The sequence below is a fragment of the Polypterus senegalus genome, chromosome 9 (assembly GCF_016835505.1).
Source record: "Polypterus senegalus isolate Bchr_013 chromosome 9, ASM1683550v1, whole genome shotgun sequence".
Taxonomy (NCBI): Eukaryota; Metazoa; Chordata; class Cladistia; order Polypteriformes; family Polypteridae; genus Polypterus; species Polypterus senegalus.
In genome coordinates this window covers 126,489,928-126,517,866 of record NC_053162.1, presented here as the reverse complement: position 1 = coordinate 126,517,866, position 27,939 = coordinate 126,489,928, and the positions used below count along the sequence as shown (strand labels likewise).

Below are 27,939 nucleotides of genomic sequence, written 5' to 3'. Positions count from 1 at the left end.
TGGAAAATTTTTACTTTCTGAATAAAATGAGAAAGATAAACATTTCTCAGACTGGCCTCAGTTTACTTTGTTATACAAGAACCACAAACAGATAACTAAAAATGCTCTTCAACTGTCTGACAGTCCAGCTTGTACTGATGCCGTACATATTAAAAAAAGAAGTAGGACAGGACTATATATACATATATACATATACGCATAGCTCAATTGTTTTTGTGTTGAAAGGTGGCAAAATTAGAGAAACTGCATTAATCACCACAAAAAAACCTTGCCCAGGGTTTTCAGATATATTGAACAACCAAAATATGGACAATCCTAATTGGGAAGAATAAAAAAAAACCAAAAAAACAGAAATTTAAGCAAAGAAATAAAGTAATCCTGAGAATCCATCCACTTTCTAAAGCTGTGTTTTTCACTACAGGACTGAGAACATGGAGCACATTAAGCAGATGCAAGGCAGGATCTTTCCTGGACTGGATGACAGTCATATCAGAGGATAAATCCCCTCACAAAACCACACTCCCTCTTTGACTAATTTCAAGTAACTAATTATCATAACATGTATGTTATGCTGTGAAATGAGGAGTTACTAAGTAAGTTAAATATAACACATTAGCATTTACTGTAAATCAAAGATGTTTGTAAAATGAAATGTTTAATTCTGTAGTTTTGAAGGTGAAGTTATTTTTGCACTATGATAGCTTAACCCTGTTTGGCCTCAGAAACCTAATGTTAAGTGAGGCTCTGTTTATAAATTTATAAAGTCTTTCCCACCATGTTACAATAAGGAATAGTGGGGAACCAGAGAAACAGTAAAATGTGTCAACTTCAAAGTCAAGAATGTTCTGCTGTGTTAATTGAAACACTGTACATGTATCTATACAGTTAGGGAAAGATGTATTTGATCCCCTGCTGAATTTATAATATTGCTCACTTACAAAGAAATGGTCTCCAATTTTTATGGTAGTTTCATTTCAGTGGTGAGAGACAGAATATCAACCAAAAATTAAAACACACACATTACATAAAAGTTATACATTGATTTGCATTTCATTGAGAGAAACAAATATTTGATCCCCAACAACCCATTCAGAATTCTGGTACCCACAGATTGGCTGTGTGCCACATAAATCCATATCATAAGTATATGAGTGTTTCTTATACCGCAACACTGGTTTAAATAGCCTAAACAATTTTCGGAATGTGGCGCAGCGGGAAACTGTTTAACGGGGGGACCTTTTTCACTGCTACACCACTAAACATGCATGCAACAGAGTACATGCGTTAGTAGAGGTATTGAGTGGTGAAAATGGACAGAAAACATTCCGAAACTGAAGCTGTAGCAGACGATAAAGTTGAACATGATGACACAGAAGAACTTTTGCCGAAAAAAGGAGCCATGTCTGTTGTCTGGAGATACTTTGGTTTTAAAAGGTTGGATGTGGACCATTATGTTCAAAAGTGTGAATACTGTTTCTATACTACTGGATAATACTGCAAGCCAAGCTGTACTTGTTTTATTTTTTTTCAAAACTGTGCAATGTACCTGGGTACTGTATAACAGTGTGATGACATGTTGACAATATTCTCGACATTTCTACTTTAATCTCGACACTTATGATGAGAATAAAGTCGACTTATTCTTGTAATTTGTCATTAAAGTAGAACATCGTAAACTAAACTTCATCTTAAAATGAAAATTTAATTTACTAGATTTTCTCAAACCCTGTCATAAGTTATGTAGCACATTAAATGCTTTGTGTTAAGTGTTCTACGAGCCATGTTAATCGCTACACGCTTCTTAAACTGACTTCCTCTTGCACTAAGAGGAGGCGCAGGCAGGGATCGCCGCACAGAATACATTCACTTCATGATATTCCTGCTCTCTGAAAATTTAGACTGCTAAGATGAATACCTGAAGACTTGGTTCAAGACTTGGTTATTGGGTTTAAGTCAGGGCTCTGGCTGGGCTATTCAAGAACAGTCACAAGGTTGTTGTGAAGCCACTCCTTCGTTATTTTAGCTGTGTGCTTAGGTTCATTGTCTTGTTGGAAGGTAAACCTTTGACCCAGTCTGAGGTCCTTAGCACTCTGGAGAAGGTTTTTGTCCAGGATATCCCGGACTTAAACCCAATTGAGCATCTCTGGAGAGACCTAAAAATGGCTGTCCACCAACGTTTACCATCCAACCAGACAGAACTGGAGAGGATCTGCAAGGAGGAATGGCAGAGGATCCCCAAATCCAGGTGTGAAAAACTTGTTGCATCTTTCCAAAGAAGACTCATGGCTGCATTAGCTCAAAAGGGTGCTTCTACTAAATACTGAGCAAAGGGTCTGAATACTTAGGACCATGTGATATGTCAGTTTTTCTTTTTTAATAAATCTGCAACAATTTCAAAAATTCTTTTTGTCTGTCAATATTGGGTGCTGTGTGTACATTAATGAGGGAAAAAATTAATTTAAATGATTTTAGCAAATGGCTGCAATATAACAGAGTGAAAAATTGAAGGGGGTCTGAATACTTTCCGTACCCACTGTATGTTAAATGTTAATAGATATATTTCAAGATCATTTCTGCTTATCTAAATAACCTTTGAAACAATTTAAGGGACTTTATGTAGGAAACAATAAAATATATTTTATATGAATTACCCTGTTAGCCTTTGAGTAGTGAGAAAAGCACTATATAAATGTAAAGATGTGGATGCAAGCATGGTTATAAGGACTCTATCTCTGATCATTGTTGTACAAGTCATTTGCAACATAAACTAATTAATAACTTTTGAAGTCTGATAATTTTGTGAACTAAGTAGGAAATCGAACACAGAAAAAAAATTACATCGATCAAATAGTGGCTGAAAATGATTTATCATCATACTTAGAAGTTATTAAGTGTTAGTTGATTGGAGGAGGTAATAAACCTGTACATATTAAGAGTCAGATGACGTGATGTATTAGATGAGGTAAATATAATTAGAAAATGTATAAAAACAGATGAATTGTTTAACTGATTGTTCATTCCATGGACGGAGACATTTGTGATTACTTCTGTGCAAATAAAGAAATGTTCTGCATTCTTATCTGGTGTCTGTGACTGACTTCTTTAAAGATAGAACATTTTTTTCCACGACCATACAAGGTTATATTTTTGGAAAATCATGGCATTTTGGAGACATTTTCCATTTATCCAAATTAAACTGTAAGAAACAACTAAATCTGGAAGGATCAAATGAACAGCTTTCATGAGAACAGGCTTGTTTATTGTGAGCTGTAGCAACAAATTGCTTTGTGCCAATTATACACATCTACCGTATATACTAGTGTATAAGTTGGGTCTTGAAACCCGAAAAATCGATCATAAAATCAGACCCCGACTTATACGCCATTGAAAAAATGCAAGACATACATTTTTTTTTACATCTTCTTGCCTCCTCCAATCTCGCATCAGTTTCTCAGACACATCAACTTTTGTTGCAGCAGTGCAGTTACCAATTTCTTTCACCACGTCAACGACTTTTAATTTAAAACCAGCTTCATATTTTCTTCTGATCAAACGCTCCATCATAGATAAGGGATGCTCTTACGATAAAGGTGTATGAGGGTGTGAGATACTAAAAAAACACAAAACAGTGCAAATGTTGCTTTGGGATAGTTTGGATATTATCGTGTGGTCACGTAGGCACCATACATAGAAAAAATAAGGCAGTGTGCTCACTCCCTGGATCGTTACTCTCTCAGGTGGGCATTAGCATATCACAATCTCTTGGACCAATAGCGTGAGTTTTCTGCATTCAATTTATACGACCGACATTATAAAATACCAGAAACTATACGGTAAAATGAAGCCCTGACTTATCCGCAGGAGAACATATCCACAAGTATATATGGTATGCAAATAAAAGGCATCAATTTTAAGTATTAGGCTTAGTAAAAGAGGTTTAACAGAAACTATGGATACTCCACATTTTCATTTTATTTTTACTTTTGGGGTTTGCACATTTCTAAATCATTATAGCTTCAAGGCAATATCATGTCTTACAGCTACAAACATTTGTTATACTTCAAGTATTTTTCATATTCTATTGTGCTTGCAATTATGTCTGTTGCATCCCTTTCATTTAAACTCCATACCTGCTACTACTGTGAATTGAGAAGAAAATGTGGGTCCCTTGAATAGTATGGGGTTTCCAAACCTGATGACCAAGTGAGCAGACAACTGAGGAAGCTATACAAAGGAACAGCTGCAGGATCAGATGGAGTCAGTTCTCCACTAGTTAAGGACCGTGCTGACCAAATTTGTGTAACCTCTACTACCTGTCCAGTCTGTCATTAAGGTTCCAAAAAGTGCTGCTGCTTTGGAAAACATACTGTATTTTTTCCAGGCCCAAAGACAACAGGCATGTCTTCACCTAATAACTATCAGTGGCTATTATGTCACCATTATGAAGACCTTTGAGAGGGTGGTCCCTGATTATTCTAATGACTTATTACTTGGTATTACTATAGTTTGCCTACTAGACAAAGACTGGAGTGGAAGATACAATTTTCAATATTCTCCAAAGCACTTATCCTCACCTGGACAAAGCTGACAGCACTGTGAGGATTATGTTTTTTGATTTCTCAAGTACCTTCAGTTCAAACAGCCATCCTTGTTAAGGGGTAACTACAAAGATATACATGTGGATGAGCGCATGATATTGTGAATAATGGACTCTCTGCCCAGAAGATTGCAGTTTATTTGGACTATGTTCCCGATGAGGACATGAACACTGCAGAACCACAAGGAACAGTTCTTTCTCCTTTTCTCTTTACCATGTATGTTTTGGACTTATTTCTCATATGACTCCGCAATCATTGAGTGTGTTGACACAGAGGATGAGATAAAGTTTCGGAATCAGGTGTAGAACTTTGTTTCCTGATGCAAAAAGAACTGTCCACAAGTTATCAGCAGCAAAACCAAGTAAATGGTTACTAACTTTCCATGCACCAAAGAGCCTTTACACCCTGTCATTATGCAGGGAGTGGATGAGGTACACTGCTACAAGTACTTGTGGGACCACATCCGTGATAGGCTAGTATATATGCCAGGAGAGAGAATACTTTTTTTCTTAGGATTCCTTTAATGGGAGTAAAGACATCTTTTACATGGTTTTTAACTCTGTGAAAGCCAGTGCGATTTGCTACGATGTAGTGTATTGGACAGGTAACATCACTTCAATAGAGGTCCAATGACTCAACAAGCTGATTTAAAAAGGTAGGCTCATTTATGGGATGTACTCTTGACCTGGTGAAGATAGTAGTGGGAGAGTGACTGAAAACAAAATCGAGGGCCATTATGAACAATGCTACAGATCTTTTCTTTGACACACTAACACTGAGGACTTTCAGCCAAAACATTATTCAGCAGAAGTTTCTGTAGAAACGCTATTGTGGCTCCTTTATATCAATGGCAATAAATCTGCATAAAATCTCACTGTGACCGCCTCTTATTAGCTCATACATTTAGTTTTTTTTTTTGCATTGCATTGTGTGTATTTGAGTGGTTTGTTGCTTTTTTATAATATTTCTTGAGCTTCAGTATAAATCTAAATTTCTTGGGGCATACTATCTATGTGTATATCTATCATACCTTTGAAGTAATAGTACCAATAATCTGTGATAAAAGTTAATTACTACTGACTTTGTTTTGTTGTCATAAAAGTACTTACAAAATTCAGAAGGAACTAAACATGAAAACTTTGGCACTTTAAAGAGGATGTCATTTATAAAGTTTTTGTTTCATATTTCTTCTGGTGGCCCACTGTTCACAACTGTAATTTGCAGGGGAAATTGCTTTAATTTATAGGTACAATTTTACTTAAAAGGTTTCTGGAGAAAACAAATGTGCTCTGACTGTGAAAAAATAACTGACTTTAAAAATACTACTTATTGCTCAGCTTACCTTGGAATTGTGGAGTTTTGGGTCATCTACTTTCTCAAGTAGTTCATTGGCTGCCTCACGAAGTTCATCAGATGCATGATATTCTTCTGTCCTTAAAGTGGAGAGAAAAAAAATAAACTGAGACAAAACAAAAATATCCACTGAACAAACATGTCTTTAATAAATCAATGTGATTATTTACCAAGCTTTATCAGCTGTCTCATCTTCTTTCTCAAAACCACCCAGCCACAGTTTTTCTTCAGATTGTTCGAGATACTCTTCTGCCCAGCGTACAGGAGCAGCTGGATCAGCAGGATCTGCAATGAACTCTCTTGTCCAGTCTGCCTCTGTTGGATCCAAGATTGGTTGACCAGTTGTGGGTGATTCTGCTGTAAGAAACTCTTTAACCCAGTCTCCTGAGAGAGCAAGAGCTGCTACACCTGGTGCTGTAGATGGTTAGAAACAAGGGAAAAAAAAAAAACTTTCATACAGTTACTCAAAGAACATTCAACAATGAATTCCTGTAATCTTACAACCTATCCGCATTATATTTAATCTAGGGTTGCATCTAACAATCACTTTTAATTATTGATTAACGTGACAATTATTTTGTCGATAAATCAGATGGAATTTTAAAAAAAGTACAGATTTTAATTTGAAATTAAACAAATGCAGTGCACGAAAAGAAACTTTTCACCACAAAAAAAGTTTGTAAAAATTGTTTTAAAGTATTTAAAAAATTACATACTTGTAGAAATTTTAAACAGTTTGTTTTAAACATTTATATAGCAAAAACAATTTAAGTGGACAAATTTATACTCAACTTGTTCTAAGGTTAGGTTCATTGATTCTTTGAGTTATCAACAGATAACTGCCTCCACAAAATACTGCATGATTCAACACAAACTAATAACTACAACCCTCTACAGTGACACTAAAGACAGAATCGCCACTGGTGAGTATAATTTTAATGTTACTCTCCAATTTTCTGATCATTAAAGAGCTGGGCAAAACAGAAGATACAATTTTTCGCTATTCTAATCAATCTCAGTACTTATTACAATATAGAACTACATATTACTGTTTCAGATTTTAAAGATGATTTATTCCAATGTTACAGATTTAATAAACAGGATATTTGTTACACCCAGAAATATAATTTGTTACCCACAAATAACACACATGCAAACTGTATACAAAATTAAAAGAAAAAAAATCCAATAGTTAAATAAACTCACAATTTGTATTCAGAATCACATCGAACCAACACTTGAAAATTAAACATATAAGTTTTAATATATATATATTATTTTATATAATATATATTATTCTTAACCCTATGAAAGGGATGGTCTACTGGCAAAGCTGCAAGCAAATATCCAACAAGCAGAATATTCCACCACAGAAGAGTCTCTTGTAACATCATGACTTTATTAGCTTCTTTTTCTTGTTACGTCTGCAGCAATGTTTGAAATTAGTTTAGCACAACAGACATCATTGTCATATGTCTGGAGAAATACCCAGACTATTTTGCTGTTGCAACAAAACAAGTGCTTTCCTTTGTGTGAAGCATGGTTTTTCCTTTGCTATGCAATATGCTGTGCTTATTTTACCTGAAAGTCCATATCTTTTTGCATGATAATTACTTTGTTTTCGCATGTTTGGGTCTAGAATCCTATTACCACTGCAGATTCCTTGGCATGTTTTCTTGCAGCCAACACACTATCCCTGCATGCTGCATATCATTTGCTGTTGAGAGTGAGCGGTTAGATTTTCACATTTGAAACTGTATGATCCTGCCGCAAAATCTGTTTTACCTGCTAAACTAGGTTTGCTGCAGCAGTCCTTCTGCATCATAACATCTTCTTCTTGATTGTATAAAAAGTAGTTGAAGTCAAATAGGTAACTAGTCTGGCACTTTCACGCATCTACCCGGACCGTATGGTATTATAAGCTTTTCAGTCGCAGTTGATGTACTTCAGGCTTCACCATTGCACTCACTGCTTTGTTCTGTCTGCACTGTACCAACTTCTTTAATTTTCTTTGCATCCGAGATTGAAAAATACAGTTTTCTGCTCAGACAGGGACTTTCATTTCTTCACATCCAGTTTTTGTAAACACGCACATGCTAACATTACATTTGTTTGCAAGGATATAATGCAGCACCATAATTTAGCAGAGTTACCACGTCAAAAAAGCCAATATGGCAAGTGAATGTTTACAAGCTAGTAGCTACAGACACAATTTTTTATCGCCTACGATCAAATTGTGTCACATCAGTATTGTTATTCGCATTGTAGAGGGTGAAGTTTGACTCAGATTATTCCTTACTACAAACCAAAAGTCAAGTCATTATACCTAGTAAACATTGTGGTCATATATCTACAGTATATTACATAAATCTGAAGTAACATTCAACTTACCAGGCCAATGGCAAGTCTTCCTTCTCCACAAAACCTTTAACAGTATGTTTCTTTTTCAAACGTTTGTGTGTCACTGTTGTGCAACACAACGTCACACCTACACATTTTTCAAATCACAACCTTTCCCCCCCCACACAACCCAATTAAGAGTAAAGTGCTTCCAAACTCTGGAAGTCTTAGGTCACCCTCTCTTCCCTGTCACTTGCTTACAGTTGCCATTTTCCAAATGTGCAGACAGTTAAATGAAGACTGTCACGTGCCACAATTGACATAACCAACTATTTGATGAAAGCAATTCATTGCCAACATTTTTAATAATCGATTATCACTGATTACAACGACTAGTTGTTTTAGCCCTAATGCAATCTTACAGTATGCTCTCAGAAATGGGTCAGCACCAGAAATAGCAGTATTAGAAAGATTGGGACATTATGAACATTCTTCTGAGAACCTTTTTATGAAATCAACAACTAAAGTTTGTTTCTTTATGTTTTATTTTTCTTTATGCAACCTACTTAAAGTACAACTGTATGACCAAACTGTGGATATTGTCTTACTTGACGACAGGTCTTAAAAACATTAAAAATGTTTAACTTGGCTTTGCCAAAAATAACATTTTCTGTAAATCTTTGGTTTTGGTCTCTACTAACAACACTTTAATTTCAAAGCAGAAACCAGCTCTCAATAGGGCACTCTACTCTCAGACTAAGCAATAAACTCAATAAATTAAACAAGGTAAGACTTCAACTAAAGCTGAAATAAGTTTGTTTGCAGCAGAAGGTGGTCCAATATATAGGCTTTCAGGATGATGACCTCTTCTGGCTGATTTGAAAAAAGAAGTAATTAAAAGTAAATTGTTGTGAAATTATAACCGTATATTATGCTGAACAAAAAAAAGAAATTTAGTTACACTGTAGATTTTTATCAAAACAGCTGACAAAAATTAATATGCTTCTCGTATATTTGCAAATAAACACATACAAACTAAGTAACAGTGGGTCCAACGATGCATACTGTAACTTAATGAGCCTATGTATTATTTAGTGTACTGGCTTAAACGTATTTCAGAACAAATCTATATTACTTCTTTCAACATTATTGAAACAAAGGGTATTAACTCATCATTTTGAATACAATTAATTTTTAATTACCAATATACAGTACAGTTAGGTCTAGTACAGTATATTTTAAATCCTGATTGTAGCTTTTAACAACCTATATTATTATAGAGGAGTTTTCTTTAGCCGTAGATTTCACTGAATAAGAATAAAAAAGGAATGATGTTAAGTTAAAGCTACTAGTAACTGTCCAAGGAGAAACTGTGTGGAAATAACATAACTTTGTAAAATCAAAAGATATTCTTAAAGGAGATTCCTATGCAGAAGCCTCCATTTACTTAGCAAGTTATGGAGGAAAACCAAAAATAAACATGAAAGGAAAGGCAAAAGTCAGATGACTTCACTTTAATTGTTGAATGTTCCACAGATTTTGCAATACCAGAATAAAAATTCTTACTGTGTCTACCAAATTACTGGGCTGTTTCTTAATAGAAGCGTAAGATATCCTAAAGATGTAAAATGAGCTGAAGTAGTGTAAATGTACCTCGTTGAGGAGCCTGTCGGAAATTTGCTTGTTCAATCTCCTGCATCTCTGCCAACAAGTCATCCATTTTAAAAGTGTGAGGGGCACGGATAAGGGATGCATCTTGCAGAAATTCACTAACAAGCTGAGAATAGAAATACATTAATAACTAGGGGGAAAAGCTAAAAAAAAACAAACAAAAAACTGAAGATCAAACAGAGGAAGAATTACTGCTTACCTCATCATCTGTGGCTACTTCAACTGGCTTTGCTATCTGAAGCAAGAAAAGTATATTTACCCATTTAAAACTAGAAAAAAAAGATTTTAAATTCCAATTTCATTGTGAAAAAACTCACACTTGGAGATGCCCCAGCTCTTTGATCCCACACAGCACCCTCTGGCCGTAGACCTCTGTCCTGGGTCATGTGACTGGTCAGCTTCATTAGGGGGTTCACCCCCCCACACTCAGAATCAAACAGCTCACGCATTGCCATGGCCGCACTTCTGCTATCAGCCAGTCACACACCTGTAATATTAAAAGCAAAAACCATTAGCAACTTCAACAAATTTCATGGATAGTAAAAAACATCCCTATGCCCCAGCACAAACTTTAAAAATAAAAATTACAAATTATTTTTTAAAAGTAAAGCTCCTGAACCAGTATTTCACACATATGCTGCATAATAATACACATATCCATTTATCTGCTCATCTTTGTTAGTTTTTTTCAGTTCTGAGCAAGAGAAACTACATTTAACTTGTAGGTGCTATCTAGTCAGCCACAACTGTTCCCATAGCATTATTCACTTTTCCCATTTTTAATTGTTACACTGTTTTAAAAACCAACTTATTCAAAACTACAAGGTTTAACACATGATACTAACATAAAATGTAATAGTCAGTTGTACATACTTCATTATCTCATGACACTTTTATCTATCTATATCTATATATACACATAGATAGATAGATAGATAGATAGATAGATAGATAGATAGATAGATAGATAGATAATTCACTAAGGGTACGCAAGACAGGGAGCGCAAGCAAGACAGGGAAGCAAGACAGGGAGCGCAAGCAAGACAGGGAGCGCAAGCAAGACAGGGAGCGCAAGCAAGACAGGGAGCGCAAGCAAGACAGAGCCCCGCACGCCAACTCTAACCCTCCTACCGCGTCATGGGATACGCACGACAGAGCCACGCATGCCAACTGTAACCGTCCTCCCGAGTCCAGCGTCGCTCTCGAGGCACGCAATAACTCACCAAAAACAGCCTCAGTCGCTTTCGTCTGTGCAAAAGTCCACATGCGCCTCTGAGCCACATTTACTTTACACCGCACGCAAGACAGAGTGCCACGATTGCCAACTCACAGAGCCCCGCCTGTCAACTCTAACTAAGGGCAAGCAAGAGAGAGAGCGCAAGCAAAACAGACAGCCACGCCCGCCAACTCACAGAGCCCTGCCCACCAACTCTAAGACCATGGGATAAGCATGCATTTAGTGTTTAAATGGATATAAATAATTGCATGTAAACGATTAGCCAAAATCTGTTGTATGTAAAAGATACTGTTTAAAACGTTATTGTTTTTTCATCAGAAAACCCGGTTTCCACGTTTACCTGTATTAGTTTAAATGGCACTTTTACCACTCGCAATAAGGCGGACACGCTGACTTATCGTGTCGACTGGGCAACACAGTGGATGTGGCATCTATCTATATATGTCTATGTTTTCCGTAGCCTGCTACAGGAAGGTACTCTCTCGACCACTGGCATTGGTTTCGCTCCTTGCTATTTTCGTTATACTGTGACAGTGGTTTCCTAAGCCTTTGTTATACTGAATTCCTTTCTCACCATTTTCCGTTCCTATTCTTACACTGCCGTATGCTACGGCGGGCTTCGGCTAGGATTTTATATTTATGATGGCTATGTGAAATTTTACTACCGTTTGGCACATGCTATTGTATTTATTTCACACACTTTAATGGATTAAAAAAAAACAAAAAAAAACTTTTTCTTAGATGACATGCTAATACCTGCTGTACATTCACCAAACTCCTATAGTTAGTTGATTAATTTTTTCTTGAGAATGAAGCAATTATTTAACCCATCAATAATTATATTATCACATTTTCCCAATAAGGATAACACTGATTTATACTACTGTTAATCTGAGTCTATGCATAATTTGTTACTATATATTAAACTAGCAAAATACCTGTGCTTCGCAGCGGAGAAGTAGTGTGTTAAAGAAGTTATGAAAAAGAAAAGGAAACATTTTAAAAGTAACGTTAACATTATTGTCAATGTAATTGTTTTGTCACTGTTATGAGTGTTGCTGTCATCAAGGATTTGATCATCATTATTTCTTTCAATCAGGTTCATATTTGGAGGATGTGTTGTGTTCAAGTTACATTCCGTGTTTGTCAACTCTTGTAAAGATAACAGGTTTCATTCATCGAAGTTTTCACTACCCAAATCGCTACTCGTGAATCTAAGATGTTTAACAGGCATTCCCGGTATTAACATGTGGATTTGCCTGCGGGTATTTAGCGACAGCATGTGTATTAACTTGTGGATTTTTCTGCAAGTATTTAGCGACAGCGTCTCTATGAACTTACGGATTTGCCTGCGAGTATTTAGCGACAGCGTGTCTATTAACTTGTGGATTTTTATGCGAGTATTTGGCAGCAGCGTCACAAAGTTGTTTTCGTCTAGCTGCATCAGAAAATGTACCACGACGTCTGACACGCCTCCTTTTTACTGTTTTCTCACAGTTTGGATTGCTGCTGTCATAATCAGTTTGAGTTTCATGGTTTGTTTCAATTACGTTAGTATTTGTAGGACTTGTGTTGAAGTGACATTCGGCATCTGTCAAGCGTTGTAAGCATACAACCGGCTTCATCAATAACTTCGCATCCAGCTTTTGAGAGTTTAAACATTCATAAACAAGTGTCCACTACTGAAATCGTCACCAGTAAATCTAAGATGTTTAACAGGCAATTGCCGGTATTAACTTGTGGAATTGCCTGCGAGTATTTAGCAGCAGTGTCTCTATGAACTTGTGGATTTGCCTGTGTGTATTTAGAGACAGCGTGTCTATTAACTTGTGGATTTTTCTGCGAGTATTTGGCGGCAGCGTCACAAAATTCTTTCTGTCTAGCTACATCAGAAAATGTACCACAACGTCTGACACGCCTTCTCACAGCTTGGATTGCTGCTGACGGACGACCTTATATGGGTAGGCTGTCAATTACGTGGGAGGCGTGGGGATGGGGGACGTAATATAGGCAGACAGCCAACTACATGGGAGGCGTGGTGATGGGGGACGCAACTCTGCCTCACACGGCGACCAAGCTGCAGGCTATGGACGTATATTGTACGTAGGTAGGATTCAGTTGACTGTTACGCGTAGACTTTCGAAATGAAACTTGCTTAACTTTTGTAAGTAACCTGTAAGGAATGAGCCTGCCAAATTTCAGCCTTCTACCTACATGGGAAGTTGGAGGGAGGGAGGGAGGGCTTTACCTTTTATTAGTATAGATCTATGATCATTTTTATTATTTCCTTAAGCCAAAAACAAAATTTAAAAAAGTGGGTTCCTTAAACATCTGCCTTTCCTTTTTCATCATCCATCACATCTTGTTCGCCTTTCTCCTTCTATTTAAAAAAAGATATTCAGTATGACCCATAAAAAAAAAATGCTAAAATGAAAAGGCATGCAGAGCTTGACCATCATAAGTTTCAAGGTAGAGACTAAGACCACCAAGATAAATGAATTACCTTGTCCCAAAAAAAAAAAAAAAAAAAACACACACAACTGGCCAATTCACAGTTTTCTAGAGTGTAGCCAGATAGAAGTGGATAATCCGTTTCATTAACCGATGCCACTTGTTGCGTTTGTCATGCCTGTGCTTTATGGAATGTGCTGGAGGATCAGTTAAGCAGGTGAAAAAGGGGAAGGGAAGGGTGGGGGGATTGGGCAAGATGCAGTTTCTAACATCTCTTCCTCGTCCAAACCTAGAAGTGGAGGAGGAGCCCACAGAAGGGCACTGACTGTACTTCTGAGCATTCATGGAAACCCCTTCTGGTACCAACCCAATAAAAGAACTGAAAATGGCCAGAAGTCTGTGTTCTTTGGACCCACATTAGCCAACACAAACAACTATTTGAAGATAGCACAGAATGACCTATTGTTGTTCCTTATTTTTCTTTTGCTTTGTTTATTCATAGTATTGTTACTATTAAATGGGAAAGTCTATGAGAACCCCAACTCTTCATTTTGTTCTGTTTTCTTTACATCTTGTTGAAAAAATAATTGCTTTGAAAGATACAAATCCAACTAAACTATGTTCAGAGTTCTGATTCAAACATTTATCACTCCATTTTTATATTTTTCCAATAATAAACACAATCATTACAGAAAGGTCTCTCTCAGGTATGTGCAAATGACCCCATCTGCCTATACTTACAGCATATGGTCATTGCCAGATCAACAAAGTATAAACATGACAATGCAAGACACAGTTCAGAATGCACAAAGAGGGTTGAACGTTTCCAAACAAAACAAGGCTGACAAAAAATACATGCAAGGAAATGTTGTACACCTTTGATCAAAATTATGATATTGCAGGGAGAAAATATTTCTCTAAAACTATATAATGGAGATCTACAATAATATATTGGGAATGAAGTGGCTAACCTAGTGAAGATGGGAAATAGTGAAGTAGATCCAGTTTGCCCTCTTCTCCCAAGACAGTTGTGGGCACTTCTATATACAATCATGAATTATTTTGCAATCTCTTGCATGGAATAACCTTCACTTCACAAAACAGTGAACAGACATCCTATTTGAAAATTAAGTTTTGTTTTGGCCATTGTTGAAGCCAGAACTGAAGTTTAAGAATGTCAGTACTTTGCAACTCAAGGAAAGACAATTTACTTGCTTTAATTAAACAGAATACTGGGCTTCAGCTCTGCTAACATGACCACAAAGGGTTCTCTAATAACCAAGAGCAATTAAATATGATACCAATGAGCTAACAGGGTTTACCATTAGGGAACTGGGGAAATTGCTGCTGAAAATAGGACTTTGCAGTAATATGGGAATAACAAATTATAAAATCAGTTATGTCAAGCAGTTAGACATTTGCAACATTGGGAATGTTTTGGCTATCTATTTTTTCAAGAACGTAACATTTCATGCAATCAAGTCTAGCTTAAACAATGAAGAAAATATCATTAAATACAATAAAGTTTAACTAAAAAAAAAAACAAAACAAAAAAAAGCAAAATTCAACTCCTACCTGAGTGAAAGACAAGACAGCCAACAGCAAGGGCAAAAAATTTACAACAAAGACAAGGAATAAACAAAGAAGGGAGAACGTCCTTTTCCCCCAATATAATTGATTATTGTAAAATTTTATTAATTAGATCTTTCCATTTTTAAAAATGTTAATGGATCCACTAAGCGCAAATTTGATTTTGTTCCAATTTCAAATAGTACAGAACATCTGTTACCCTCTGAGTTATAAAAAGTAGGTTGGGGTTATTCCAAAGGAGCAAGACAAGTCTATGGGCTACTAGTAAGGTATAGGAAATTACAATCAATTTGTCCTGCTTCACTTTAAGCTCGTCTGGAAGTAAACCAAACACAGCTATTAATAGGTTTGGAATGATTGTGACACCAAGGCTGTCAGATAGGTTTTCAAAGAATTTTGTTCAAAATTATGTTAATTTGGTGCATTTCCAAAACATGCAAACCAGTAAGGTGTTTTGGCTATATTTTTTTAATTAATTAAATGGTACAGTAACAAAAAAGTATCAATTTCGATCAAAAACAATACACATTTTTGGGTGATTACAAACATTTGAAAATTACTGTATATGTGGCATAACAAAACAAAAAAAGGATGTATATTTTTTTAACTTGCATCCACAGCCAGTTCCAACAGCATCAAACACAAAGCCAAAGTTAGACAAGAGTGGGACATCACTCTTGTTACAGGACATACAGATCCTCATACAGAACAGGCCAATTTGTTTTATTTATTTTACAAAGGAACTTATATAGTTAATGCTATGTAGTGAAATAAGATTAATTAAGTTTAGCCAATAGGGATACTCTGACCAGGTTTTTTTTGTTTTTTTTTGTTTAAGACTGCCACGGACTTCAGTATTGGAATAGGTCATTACAGAAACCTGACTTCCTTTTTATTTTCCTTCATCCCTTTAAAAAACATTAAACACTTACCTGCATATCTAGACATGTAGAAGCCTTATGGTATTTATTAGTGTTCTTTGGTATTTTTATAATTAAACAACAGACCACAGATGTTATGTTCTTTTCCATAAACAAAATGAAATAATTTAGGCTTATTGTTCAGTGACCATAAAATACTAAAATAAATAGCTTTTTTGCTGTTAAAATATATATTTACTTTACAGTCATGCCAACTTACGGCACCATTTAAGACTGGTGATTTGTCCATATGTCTGTCCCAAAGTGTACAGGTCTATGCAACTGAGGCTCTGTGAGTCCAAATAGCCTCTGGTGTGGGTTATTGGTATACATACTTTTAAATGCCAGTACGATGTAAGACAAACCGATCTTCAGGTCTCTGTTTAAGCACACTGGGTTTGTGTAAGGCGGGGCTTCTTAATTACTAGGCCACACTGCCAGTGGGTCAAGGGTTGCTGTTGTTGGTTCACAAGTGGGAGACATAAGCCAGTGTTTCTCAACCTCTGGCTAGCAACCTGGATGACATAAGCGATTGGCAGCACTATGTTTCCTACTTCTAAGTGAGCTTGTTTCACCAAGGGGGCAGTTTGCAATGGCTGCTAGTGGGTTGTCAATTAATTTTAAACAGGCAAAACTAGGTTGCAAGAACATAAAAGTTGAGAAAAACTGGTGTAAGAAAGGGATGCATGCGCTGAACGTGTAAGAATTAGCCAAGTGGAGCAGTGCTGATCTAAACAAACCTCAAAGGGCCAAACAAGAGTCAGAAAACATGATACCCTGTGAAATAGTGATAGTAACAACAAAAGATTTATTAATGGGGTTGATTTTGGCAATTTCTATAACATTACACCTATTGTTTTCTTGTGGCCCTTGACTGCAAGTACAAATCACATCAACTCAATTGGCCGTAAATTAGCACATGACTGTATTATCCACCTCCTTAGCTGCTATGCTAAACAGAAGCTCATTCACCATCCAAACTCAGACAGAAAATAAAAAGGTCTAAATTAATTAGCGTAGCATTTTTTACTGTTTGTCTAATTCGACAGGACTACCCCTTTGATTCTTTGTTCATAGTATATTATTCCACTTTCTTTAATGTAAAGGCTAATGTTTTGGTCTTCTCTCTCTCTGGTACAACCACGGATTGGTAGATACATGTTGACTTAAATCAGAGACTCACCTTCCCATCTGAAAGAACATGCACCAACCTGCACCCAGATTTGGTCCTTTGGTCTAACTCCTGCCATTGAGTCCCTTGGGTGGATGCTACTGATGAGGCATATGAAAGAAAAAAAGTTGCGGTATGCCAGTCTCACAACTGAGGCAGAGGAGCGAGGCTGAAGGTGGATCCAGTTCCATTATAAGGATGGTAAAGGAAGTGGATATCAGAGGGCAGGTCCAGTGGAATGCAATTAAACTAGCCACGGTCGTTGAAAGAAGCGAAGCAAAAGCAGACAGCATGGGCTGCCAAATGACCACTTTGTAACCATGCGACACACACCCAAGTCTGATTAGTCTGTGGTGGGTCTGCTTCGGCCGAGGGTGTCTTGCGGTTAAGGCCAAAACACCCTATGAGGCCAGGTACACAACTGATGAGATGTTGCACTGGTGGAAACAACAAGTGGTTATTAGTAACGTCATCCCAACAAATGAGACATCTCCAACCCCAATCAAGGGAAGTGCTATGCTGAATCATCTGGGACTGTAACACTTAGTCCTATTAAACTGAATTATCTGGGTCAAAACAGCAACTGTGCTGAAAGGGCAGCTGACAACCAGGGAAGGACCTGGTGACAGCCTGGAGAGACTGCTGGCAGGAGGGGATAGACCCCAATGGGGCTGGCATGAGTTAGCTACTCATGTCAGCAGGATCCATGACTGCACAATGTTTTGGGCCCACCCATGGATGGGTGCAAAAAACTTCAAGAATACCCCTTGAGTCTGCAAGAGTGCAAGATGACTCTTCGACAGACGACATCGTAACAACCTAAGAACGGAGATGACAACAAACCAAACACTCAGCCTGGCAGATGATGGAGCAATAGCATTGGCAGAATACAAATTACAAAGCTACATGTGTGGCAGGAAAAAGAATACATCAGAGAAGAGTCTTCAGATCCATCGGGGCAGGTGTCTGAGAGAGTTTAGAGAGAGGCCTCGCACTGACCACCACTTCCTCAAAGGTAGGGCAAATCAGTCGGGTGAAATCCAGTAGTAGGATACGCACCACAGTCCACAGGGTATCAGAACCCCAGACAAAGTTCAAACAGGTAGAAATCCTCAGTTTACAGGAAGTCTGCAGCAGGAAAAGATGTGTGCTAGCTCAGCTTCTGTAATACCTCCCATAAAGGAGCACTACAACTAAATTAAATGTAAAGTTTATAAAAAAGGATGCCGATAAAAAAAAAAAAGTTTTTTATAATTGGCCAATAAACCAATAATCGATCAAGTCTTCTGTAATGAGACTGGTCAATTTAAAATCAGTGGGCGATCGACTGCAGCTTATATATATTCACAAAGCAAAAATAAAAATTGGCAGCAAGGTGGCAAAGTACTTAGTGGTTCTACCTAATAATTGTTGACTTCCGAGCTCAAATGCTTGCCTGATCACAAAGGGTAATGTGCATATTTTCCCTATCCCTATGAAGGTTACTGGTCAGGGCCTCCAGTTTTCTTTCTGCATCACCAAAGATGTGTGTGGTAGGTTAACTGGTTACTCCAAACTGGCTCTGTATCAGAAAATGTTAGTGTGTTTATGAGTGTGCCAATGTGATGGAATTATTGTAGGGATGCATGATAATATCGGATTTATATCTGTATCGGCAGATAATGAGTTAAAATAATTTTATCGGCATCGGACCGATGACTAAATTGGACCGATAATTCGAACCAATATTGATAACGCATTCTCTGTGTTCCGGATGTGCCAGACGTTTAGGCGACGCTGGGCTACTGTGCGAAAATGTCTGTAGTGTGGAAGTTTTTCAAAGTGAGTGAGAGCGACATAAAATATGCCATTTTGCAACACTTGTTCAACTAATGTTTTGTGTGGAGGGACCAAAGTGCGAAATTTCAATACCACCAACTTAATTACACACTTGAAGACACGCCATCCTGACAAATATACAGAATTCCTCAGAGCAAAAGAGGAGAATCCTGCGCCACCACACACAAAATCAAAAACTGCAGTTGCTCAAAGCGTTGATCAGTTACTTGAAAAATCAAAGAAATCTGATAAAGATAACCCTAAAGCTCAAACAATTACTGCAAAGGTGATGGAATTTATTGCTCTGGACGATCAGCCATTTTTTGTTGTAGAAGAATCAGGATTTCGAAGGCTGCTTGAGCATCTTCAGCCCCGTTACCAGTCGCCGTTATTTTTCTCATATAGCACTTCCAGAGTTACATACGATTGTGGAAAGTCATGTGCACAAACTCCTTGCTGAAGATGTCACAGCCATAAGTTTTACCACTGATATATGGACATCTGATATGAGTGGCATTAGTATGCTTAGTTTAACTGCTCAGTGGCAAGTTTAAATTGCAGAAAGCAATCTTGCACGCCCAAGAATGCTCTGGATCACACACGGGTGCTGCACTCTCTGTGGCATTTAAAAGAATGTTTGAAACTTGGAAAATACCCAAAGAGAATGTTCATGTAGTATTACGAGACAATGCACGCAACGTTGCAAAGGCTATGGAGGAATGTGGGATCCCAAATTTGCCATGTATGGCTCATACTTTACAGCTTTCCGTGAACGATGGTGTACTATCCCAGCGCAGCATCTCGGATACAATAGCGATCGGCAGAAAAATAGTCGGTCACTTTAAGCATTCACAATTAGCCAACTCGCATCTCAAAACTATACAAACTGAACTTGGTATGCAGCCAAAAATGCTTCAACAAGATGTTTCGACTAGATGGAACAGCACATTCTATATGCTGCAAAGCTTGCTGGAGCAGTAAATAGTCCTTGGGGCTTATGCCTCCGATTTTGAGTTACCTGCAACTCTAACGCCTAATCAGTGGGGTTTGATCGAGAATATAATCACACTCCTTGCTCCATTTGAACAACTGACAAAAGAAATTTGCCAGTCTGAAGCCTTGGCTTCTAACGTTATTCCCTCAGTTAATGCTTTAAAACGACTGTTGACTAAAAGCGCTCATACTGACTTTGGTGTCAAAACAAGTAAAAGCTCTCTCTTGGATGCTGTAAACAATCGTTTCATTGAGATTTACACAGAATCCATGTACTGTGTTGCCATTATTGTAGACCCGAGATACAAAGATCGCTATTTTGATGCAGATGTAAAATAACTGGCACTCAAAATGTTGCAAGCTCAGAGGAAATTGCATCGAACGAAATGCAAATGAGTGAATCACAGATAGATGGCCCACAACAGAAAAGGGCCAAGATAAATGACGAGGTGGCATGCACACTCTTCGAAATGTACAACGAAATTCTTGAAGAGAACACATTGATGCCTCAGGAAAACAGCCAGATGACAACAGAGGCAAGTTTAAATAAATAAAAAAATAAAGCTCTGTGGAGATCTTTACAACATTGTTTTAAGTAAATAACTAGGGCTGTCGGATCGAATATCACTATTCTAACATAATTCAAATGTGTAAAAAATCTTGAAAGGCAAGAAAGAAAAACGGCAATCGAATGTAAAAGAGTGGTTGATGGTTTTACCTCGCACTAATTTTGGCTTCTACATGTTGGACACTACTGTGGAATTTTACAGATCTGTTTTTGCACTTAACTTTTTAGGATCAGCCTATACGCGTTTCTAAATTGCTAACCCATATTGTTATTAGTCATTATTTAAACGGTCGGCATCTTCTGTGTTAAACACACCCATTTTACAGACCGCTAGTTTTCATCAAGCGACTGAGCCAACTATAGCCTATGCTTCTTTGCTTCATATTTTTGTTCGGTGCGTGTTAACTAAATAGTTTCATAAATAAACACAAACTCGTTTTACATTTTTTTGTTACTTTGAAAAATGCTGTCTTCTAATAATTGATTATAATACACAAAATACTTAGAAGACCTCGACAAAGTAACATTTAATACACTTGTTTCATTTGTAAACACTTAAAGGGTCACAATGCTTCAGTTTATTTACTGTAAAAAATAGACACAGGGATACAAGGTCCTCTGGCCTCTAGGAAAAAAATAAAAAAATGACTGCATTTACTTTGAGCAATCACTGACAATTTTGTTTGTTTTTCTTTTTAACATTGTCTTTAGAAATTGCCAGTGCGGTGCCTGTCTTATTTCTCTTTGCGTTGGCTTTGTGTCGAAGAGCCAATCACATTCATGGAAGCCACGGTTTTCACCTGAGTCTCTTAAGCAATAATGAGCAACTTGTAAGCAGATCCATGACCTACAGTGAAAAGCAAAAATATTAATAAAATGTTTCAAAAAACAGCAAATACAACACAGACATGCATTCAATTCAAATGCCATATCCTTGTTTTTATTGTAAGGATTGTAATCTTAATCTGACAGCCCTGGTAAAAGCCAAAATGCAGATCTATCTTTTAGATATGAAAGATGAAACAGAATATAATACTGTATATGTATGCATGCTAATTGGAAGTTGCATGGATTTCTTTCTGAAGCACCAATCCCGAGGAATGAAAATCCACTGAAATACTGGAACAACAACTGGAGTCAGTTTCCTACCATTGCCAAAGTAGCAACGCAAGTTCCTGTCAGCCCAATGTACTAGAGTGGACAGCGAGAGATTATTCAGTTTGGCTTCTAATGTGATCAACGAAAAGAGAAACAGAATTTCCTGCAACAAGGCAGAGATGCTCTTGTTTGTTAAGAAAAACCTCCCCATTATGCTTAAAAAACAGAAAAGAATGATAAGCCTCAAGAAAAAAAGTTATTTCTTTACTGTTGTACGCTTTTCTGTTTTTCAAAATTACAGATTGGTTAGATTTATTCCATCAAAAAGAAAGAAAAAAAGTTGTGGTATTTAGTACTGCAGACTGTAAAACAAAGGATCAGATAGCCAGCCAAATGTGGTTGAGCAGAAGCCATTTTAATGATTGTAAATAATCTGCAAAAGTTGTTATTCTTAAGTGGTATTGCTTATTTCATTGTCGTACATTTTGACATTTTTTTCAGTTTTAATTTTTTCGATTATTGTTGAATTTGTTGTATTTGTTCCATCAAAAAGAAAGAGAAAAGTGTTATTTAAAGCAACAACCTGCAAAACTGTTTACCATATAACCAACAGGTAGCCAGCCAAATGTGGCAGATATCATTTGTTTTTAATAATTGAATGTGGTGTGAAAAATTGTTATACAAATAACTGTTAGCTTTGTCTGTAATTCTTGTCCAGACAGATCAAGTCATTTTTCTCTGTATCTTATAAATATGTATATCGGCATCGGCAGATAAGTACATAGACATTATCGGATATCGGCATCGGCCCAAAATTCCCATATCGGTGCATCTCTAGTTCCAAATAACGATATATTATTTACCCTATACAACTCCAGGCACCTCACACTCAGATAAACAGACTTAAGTTGGGAGAACTTCTTGTCCAACTAGAGCTGCGGCAGTGAGGAGGATGGGATAGCAGGCTGCTTGCAGCTTGTGCTAACTGACACATTTGCAAAACAAAAGATGCTAATGAAGAGGTGGGTGAGAAGGAATTTAAGGTGGTCCGGGATTACTAGTCTTTTCGTAGGCTTCAGGGATTCTAGTGTTAATGTTTAAACTCCTCCTTTCACAAATGGGGACTTAGAAATGGAAATGATTCTTCTGTCACAAACACTTTAAAGATGATTCACTCCAACCATGCAGTTTTAATATGTGGTGCCTTCAACCATGTGACTTTGGAAGAAGTTTTAACAGATTTCTATCAGTTTGTGACACATTCCATTGAAGGAAGTAACAAGATGGACCTGTTGTATTCAAATGGTAAGAAGTGTTATACTACATTTTTCTTTAATATTAATGTCACTGTCTCTATGCATACTGGTATGGATTTATTCACATGTGCATGTTAAATTTGGCAGATAGGGGCTCAGCAGTTAGAATTGCTAGCCAAGCATTGGATAGCCAAAGACAACTGGAGGAGTGTATAGTCAGCTTAAACACAGAAGAGTATTTCTGTCCTCTGTCAGTACAAAGTCTTATTTCCTTGTTGGGAGAATGAGAACTGGCATGTAAGCACTATGATATTTCTGTATTTTGTGGAGGAGGAGTTCAGCCCTTTCCTGCCCTTGTTTGGAGACAGAAAGGACCAGCAAGTTGAAGAACAACAGTATAAAAGGCTTGGACAACAGCCAGACCCTTTGAGGCACGAGTCGGCAAACCTCCCAGTGTGGGGACGAAAATGGCTGACTGTGTTGATCCAGATTCCCACCTGGATAAAGTCTGTCATATGCCTCCCGTCTGTAACCACGTTAACCGTTAGTAAATGTAAGCTAAGGTACAAACCGGATTCCAAAAAAGTTGGGACACTAAACAAATTGTGAATAAAAACTGAATGCAATGATGTGGAGATGGCAAATGTCAATATTTTATTTGTAATAGAATGTAGATGACAGATCAAACGTTTAATCCGAGTAAATGTATCATTTTAAAGGAAAAATATGTTGATTCAAAATTTCACTGTGTCAACAAATCCCAAAAAAGTTGGGACAAGTAGCAATAAGAGGCTGGAAAAAGTAAATTTGAGCATAACGAAGAGCTGGAAGACCAATAAACACTAATTAGGTCAATTGGCAACATGATTGGGTATAAAAAGAGTTTCTCAGAGTGGCAGTGTCTCACAGAAGCCAAGATGGGTAGAGGATCACCAATTCCCACAATGTTGCGCAGAAAGATAGTGGAGCAATATCAGAAAGGTGTTACCCAGCGAAAAATTGCAAAGACTTTGCATCTATCATCATCAACTGTGCATAACATCATCCGAAGATTCAGAGAATCTGGAACAATCTCTGTGCGTAAGGGTCAAGGCCGTAAAACCATACTGGATGCCCGTGATCTCCAGGCCCTTAAACGACACTGCACCACAAACAGGAATGCTACTGTAAAGGAAATCACAGAATGGGCTCAGGAATACTTCCAGAAACCATTGTCAGTGAACACAATCCACCGTGCCATCCGCCGTTGCCAGCTGAAACTCTACAGTGCAAAGAAGAAGCCATTTCTAAGCAAGATCCACAAGCTCAGGTGTTGTCACTGGGCCAGGGATCATTTAAAATGGAGTGTGGCAAAATGGAAGACTGTTCTGTGGTCAGACGAGTCACGATTCGAAGTTCTTTTTGGAAATCTGGGACGCCATGTCATCCGGACCAAAGAGGACAAGGACAACCCAAGTTGTTATCAACGCTCAGTTCAGAAGCCTGCATCTCTGATGGTATGGGGTTGCATGAGTGCGTGTGGCATGGGCAGCTTGCATGTCTGGAAAGGCACCATCAATGCAGAAAAATATATTCAGGTTCTAGAACAACATATGCTCCCATCCAGATGTCATCTCTTTCAGGGAAGACCCTGCATTTTCAACAAGATAATGCCAGACCACATTCTGCATCAATCACAACATCATGGCTGCGTAGGAGAAGGATCCGGGTACTGAAATGGCCAGTCTGCAGTCCAGATCTTTCACCTATAGAGAACATTTGGCGCATCATAAAGAGGAAGGTGCGACAAAGAAGGCCCAAGACGATTGAACAGTTAGAGGCCTGTATTAGACAAGAATGGGAGAGCATTCCTATTTCTAAACTTGAGAAACTGGTCTCCTCGGTCCCCAGACGTCTGTTGAGTGTTGTAAGAAGGGGAGATGCCACACAGTGGTGAAAATGGCCTTGTCCCAACTTTTTGGGATTTGTTGCACCATGAAATTCTGAATCAACATATTTTTCCCTTAAAATGATACATTTTCTCAGTTTAAACTTTCGTTCCGTGATTTATGTTCTATTCTGAATAAAATATTAGAAGTTGGAACCTCCACATCATTGCATTCAGTATTCACGATTTGTATAGTGTCCCAACTTTTTTGGAATCCGGTTTGTATATTTTTTCTCATGTGATTCTTGTACCGCCATAATCACGATGGGAGGGACATCGCCTTTTCTGGTATATTACTATATTTGTTTAGTTACTTAATATGCCGCAATTTCAAAAGAACACATTTCCAAGAGTGCTAATTCATCTTCAGGAAACAAGAAGATACCTTTAAATGTAAAGTACTTACACCTTCAGGCAAATGTGACCACAACCTGATTCATCTTATTCCCAGCTCCAAGGCTGTTATTAAACAGCCACTTGTTAACCCTAGGACAGTGAGGAAGTAGGGCCTGGAGTTTGAAATGGCTCTGAATGACTGCTTCAAAATGACAGACTGGGAAATGACGTGCGAGTCACACAAGGACAAATATTGAGGCACTCAGTCACTGCATCACAAACTTGTGTTGACACAGTGGTTCCCACAAAGACCGTGTGTTGCTCTTCAAACAATAAATCCTGGATTATGAAGGAGCTAAAAGGTCTCGAATAAAGAAAAAGAAAGCATTCAAATCCGGTGACAAAAAGCCTCTGCGTGCTAAAGAAAAAGCTGAGTGCAAGAAAGAATGCTTACAAAGCATTAACAGAAAAGAAACTCGTTCAGAATAACATAAAAATGTCAGGAATGGACTAGGTATAATTACGGGATGAGCAATCTGGGGCTCAGGTCCTTGAAGGGGATGTGGACAAAGCAAATGCACTGAATCTTTTCCCTCCCACTGCCACCTTCTTCCAATGACCAGTTACCCACACCATTGCTAATAACTCAACAACTCCTACCACATCTACTAGAATGACCAGTAACAAGTCCATCTCTGAACATAAGCGTGGACTGTCCATAACTGAAGACCAAGTAAGGAGACAACTGAGGAAGCTACACACAGGAAAATCTGCGGGACCAGATAAATTCAGTTCTTCAGTTCTTAAGGCATGTGCTGACCAACTCTGTGGTGTTTTCTGTCACCTGTTTAGTTTGTCCTTAAGGCTTCAGAAAGTGCCGCTGCTGTAGAAAACATTCTGCATTGTTCTTGTCCCAAAGAAGGCAGGTCCCTTTTCATCTAATGACTACAGAATAATGATACATCTCACATCATTAGAGCCTAAGAGAGACTGGTTTTGAACTATTTGAGTCCATTTGTGGAACACCACCTGGACCAACTGCACTTTGCCTATCAGACAAAGACTGGAGTGGAGGATGCTCCATAAAGCTGGCAGCACAGACAGAATTCTGTATTTTATTTACCCAGTGACTTCAATATCATCCAGCCATCCCTGTTAAGTGGTAAACTCGAGAAATATGCAGGTGGATGAGTCTCTGCTGTCCTGGATAATAGTCTACCTGTCAGGCAGACCGCAATTTGAGAGACTCGAGTGAGCAACACTGGAACACCACAACAAACAGTCCTTTTTCCTTTTCTCTTCACCCTGTACACTTCTGGCTATAAATGTACCAAGTCATGTGACATGCAGAAATTCTCAGATGATTCAGCACTTATGGGGTGTATTGATAAAGAGGATGAGACAAAGAATAGGAATCAGGTGGAGAACACTGTTTCTTAGTACAAAGAGTTCTGTCTGAATCTTAACATCAGGAAAACCAAAGAACTGGTTATTGACTTTTTGCTGCACTAGAAAGTCTATATGTGCGTTCACTATTCAGGGAGTGGATGAAGAGGTGGCCCACTCCTACAACTACTTGGGTGGGGGGGGGTCCACATTAAAGACAGGCTGGACTGGTCTTGGAATATAGAGAATCTATGTAAGAAAAGGCAGAGCAGGTTCTTTTTCCTTAGAAGACCAAGTTATTTTAATGCAGTGGTTCTCAGACTGTGGGGCGGGCCCCCCTAGGGGGTGTGAAGTAACAAAAAGGGTGGTGCGAAGATGTGAAAAAAAGAAAACAAGAATCAAAAATATGAAAAATACATCTATTGAAACTAAAACAAATTAACTTAAACTACATTCTGATACTAGAAAAATAAATATAGAGTTAGATAAATGTTAATAAAATTTAAGTAGGTATAATAAAATATGCATCTATGATATATCATTAATTAAAAAAGAACAAATTGGTATTAGTGGGCTCCTTTCAAAAAACGTTAGGGGGGTGCGATTAAAACTGTTATGAAAACTCGGGTCGCAAATACTTAAAGGTTGAGAAACGCTGCTTTAATGCGATTCTTCACATCTTCTATAATTCTGTGATAGCATTGTGAAATTCCTATGTTGTGGTGTGCTGGACTGGTAACATCACTTCAAGAGAGGCCCACCAAATCAACATGCTAATTAAAAGGGCAAGCTCAGTTATAGAACACACTCTGGGCCCCCTAGAGATAGTAGCAAAGGAGAGAGATAAAACTGAGTGGCATTATGAACAATGCTGCACATCCTCTCTCTTTAACACCAACACTGAGGACTTTCAGCCAACAAATTATTCAGCTTAAGTGTCAAGAAACGCTACTTGGGCTCCTTTATCCTAATGGCAATGTGTCCGCATAATGCCTCACTGTGACATTCAGAAGTTTTCTTTCTTTTTAATTTTCTTTCTTTATAATCATTCTAGTGTGTGTTCAGACCAAAGTGTGTGTATATTTATTTACTTACTTATCTACAGATTTATGTAATTATTAAAAGAGGTTCAATAAAAAACAAACTTTTTCCCTGATGTCAAATAAATTTCTATCTATCTCTCTTTGCTTATAGGTGGCATAAGTAGTACAGACTGACTAGCATTG

The 27,939-nt window shown here is 37.7% G+C and overlaps 1 protein-coding gene across 2 annotated transcripts in view; it reads right to left on the bottom strand.

Moving 5' to 3' along the window:
- The window catches only part of pex5 (peroxisomal biogenesis factor 5), a 60,421-nt gene that overhangs the window by 27,657 nt on the left and 4,825 nt on the right, over positions 1 to 27,939 (bottom strand). For both annotated transcript variants that reach the window (XM_039763781.1, XM_039763782.1), the window contains exons 2-6: positions 10,280 to 10,449; positions 10,162 to 10,197; positions 9,945 to 10,068; positions 6,122 to 6,365; positions 5,941 to 6,031 (exon numbers count right to left, since the gene is read on the bottom strand). In XM_039763781.1, the coding sequence (XP_039619715.1) occupies positions 5,941 to 6,031; positions 6,122 to 6,365; positions 9,945 to 10,068; positions 10,162 to 10,197; positions 10,280 to 10,417 (633 nt within the window). In that variant the 5' untranslated portion in view covers positions 10,418 to 10,449. The remainder of the gene's footprint in view (positions 1 to 5,940; positions 6,032 to 6,121; positions 6,366 to 9,944; positions 10,069 to 10,161; positions 10,198 to 10,279; positions 10,450 to 27,939) is intronic.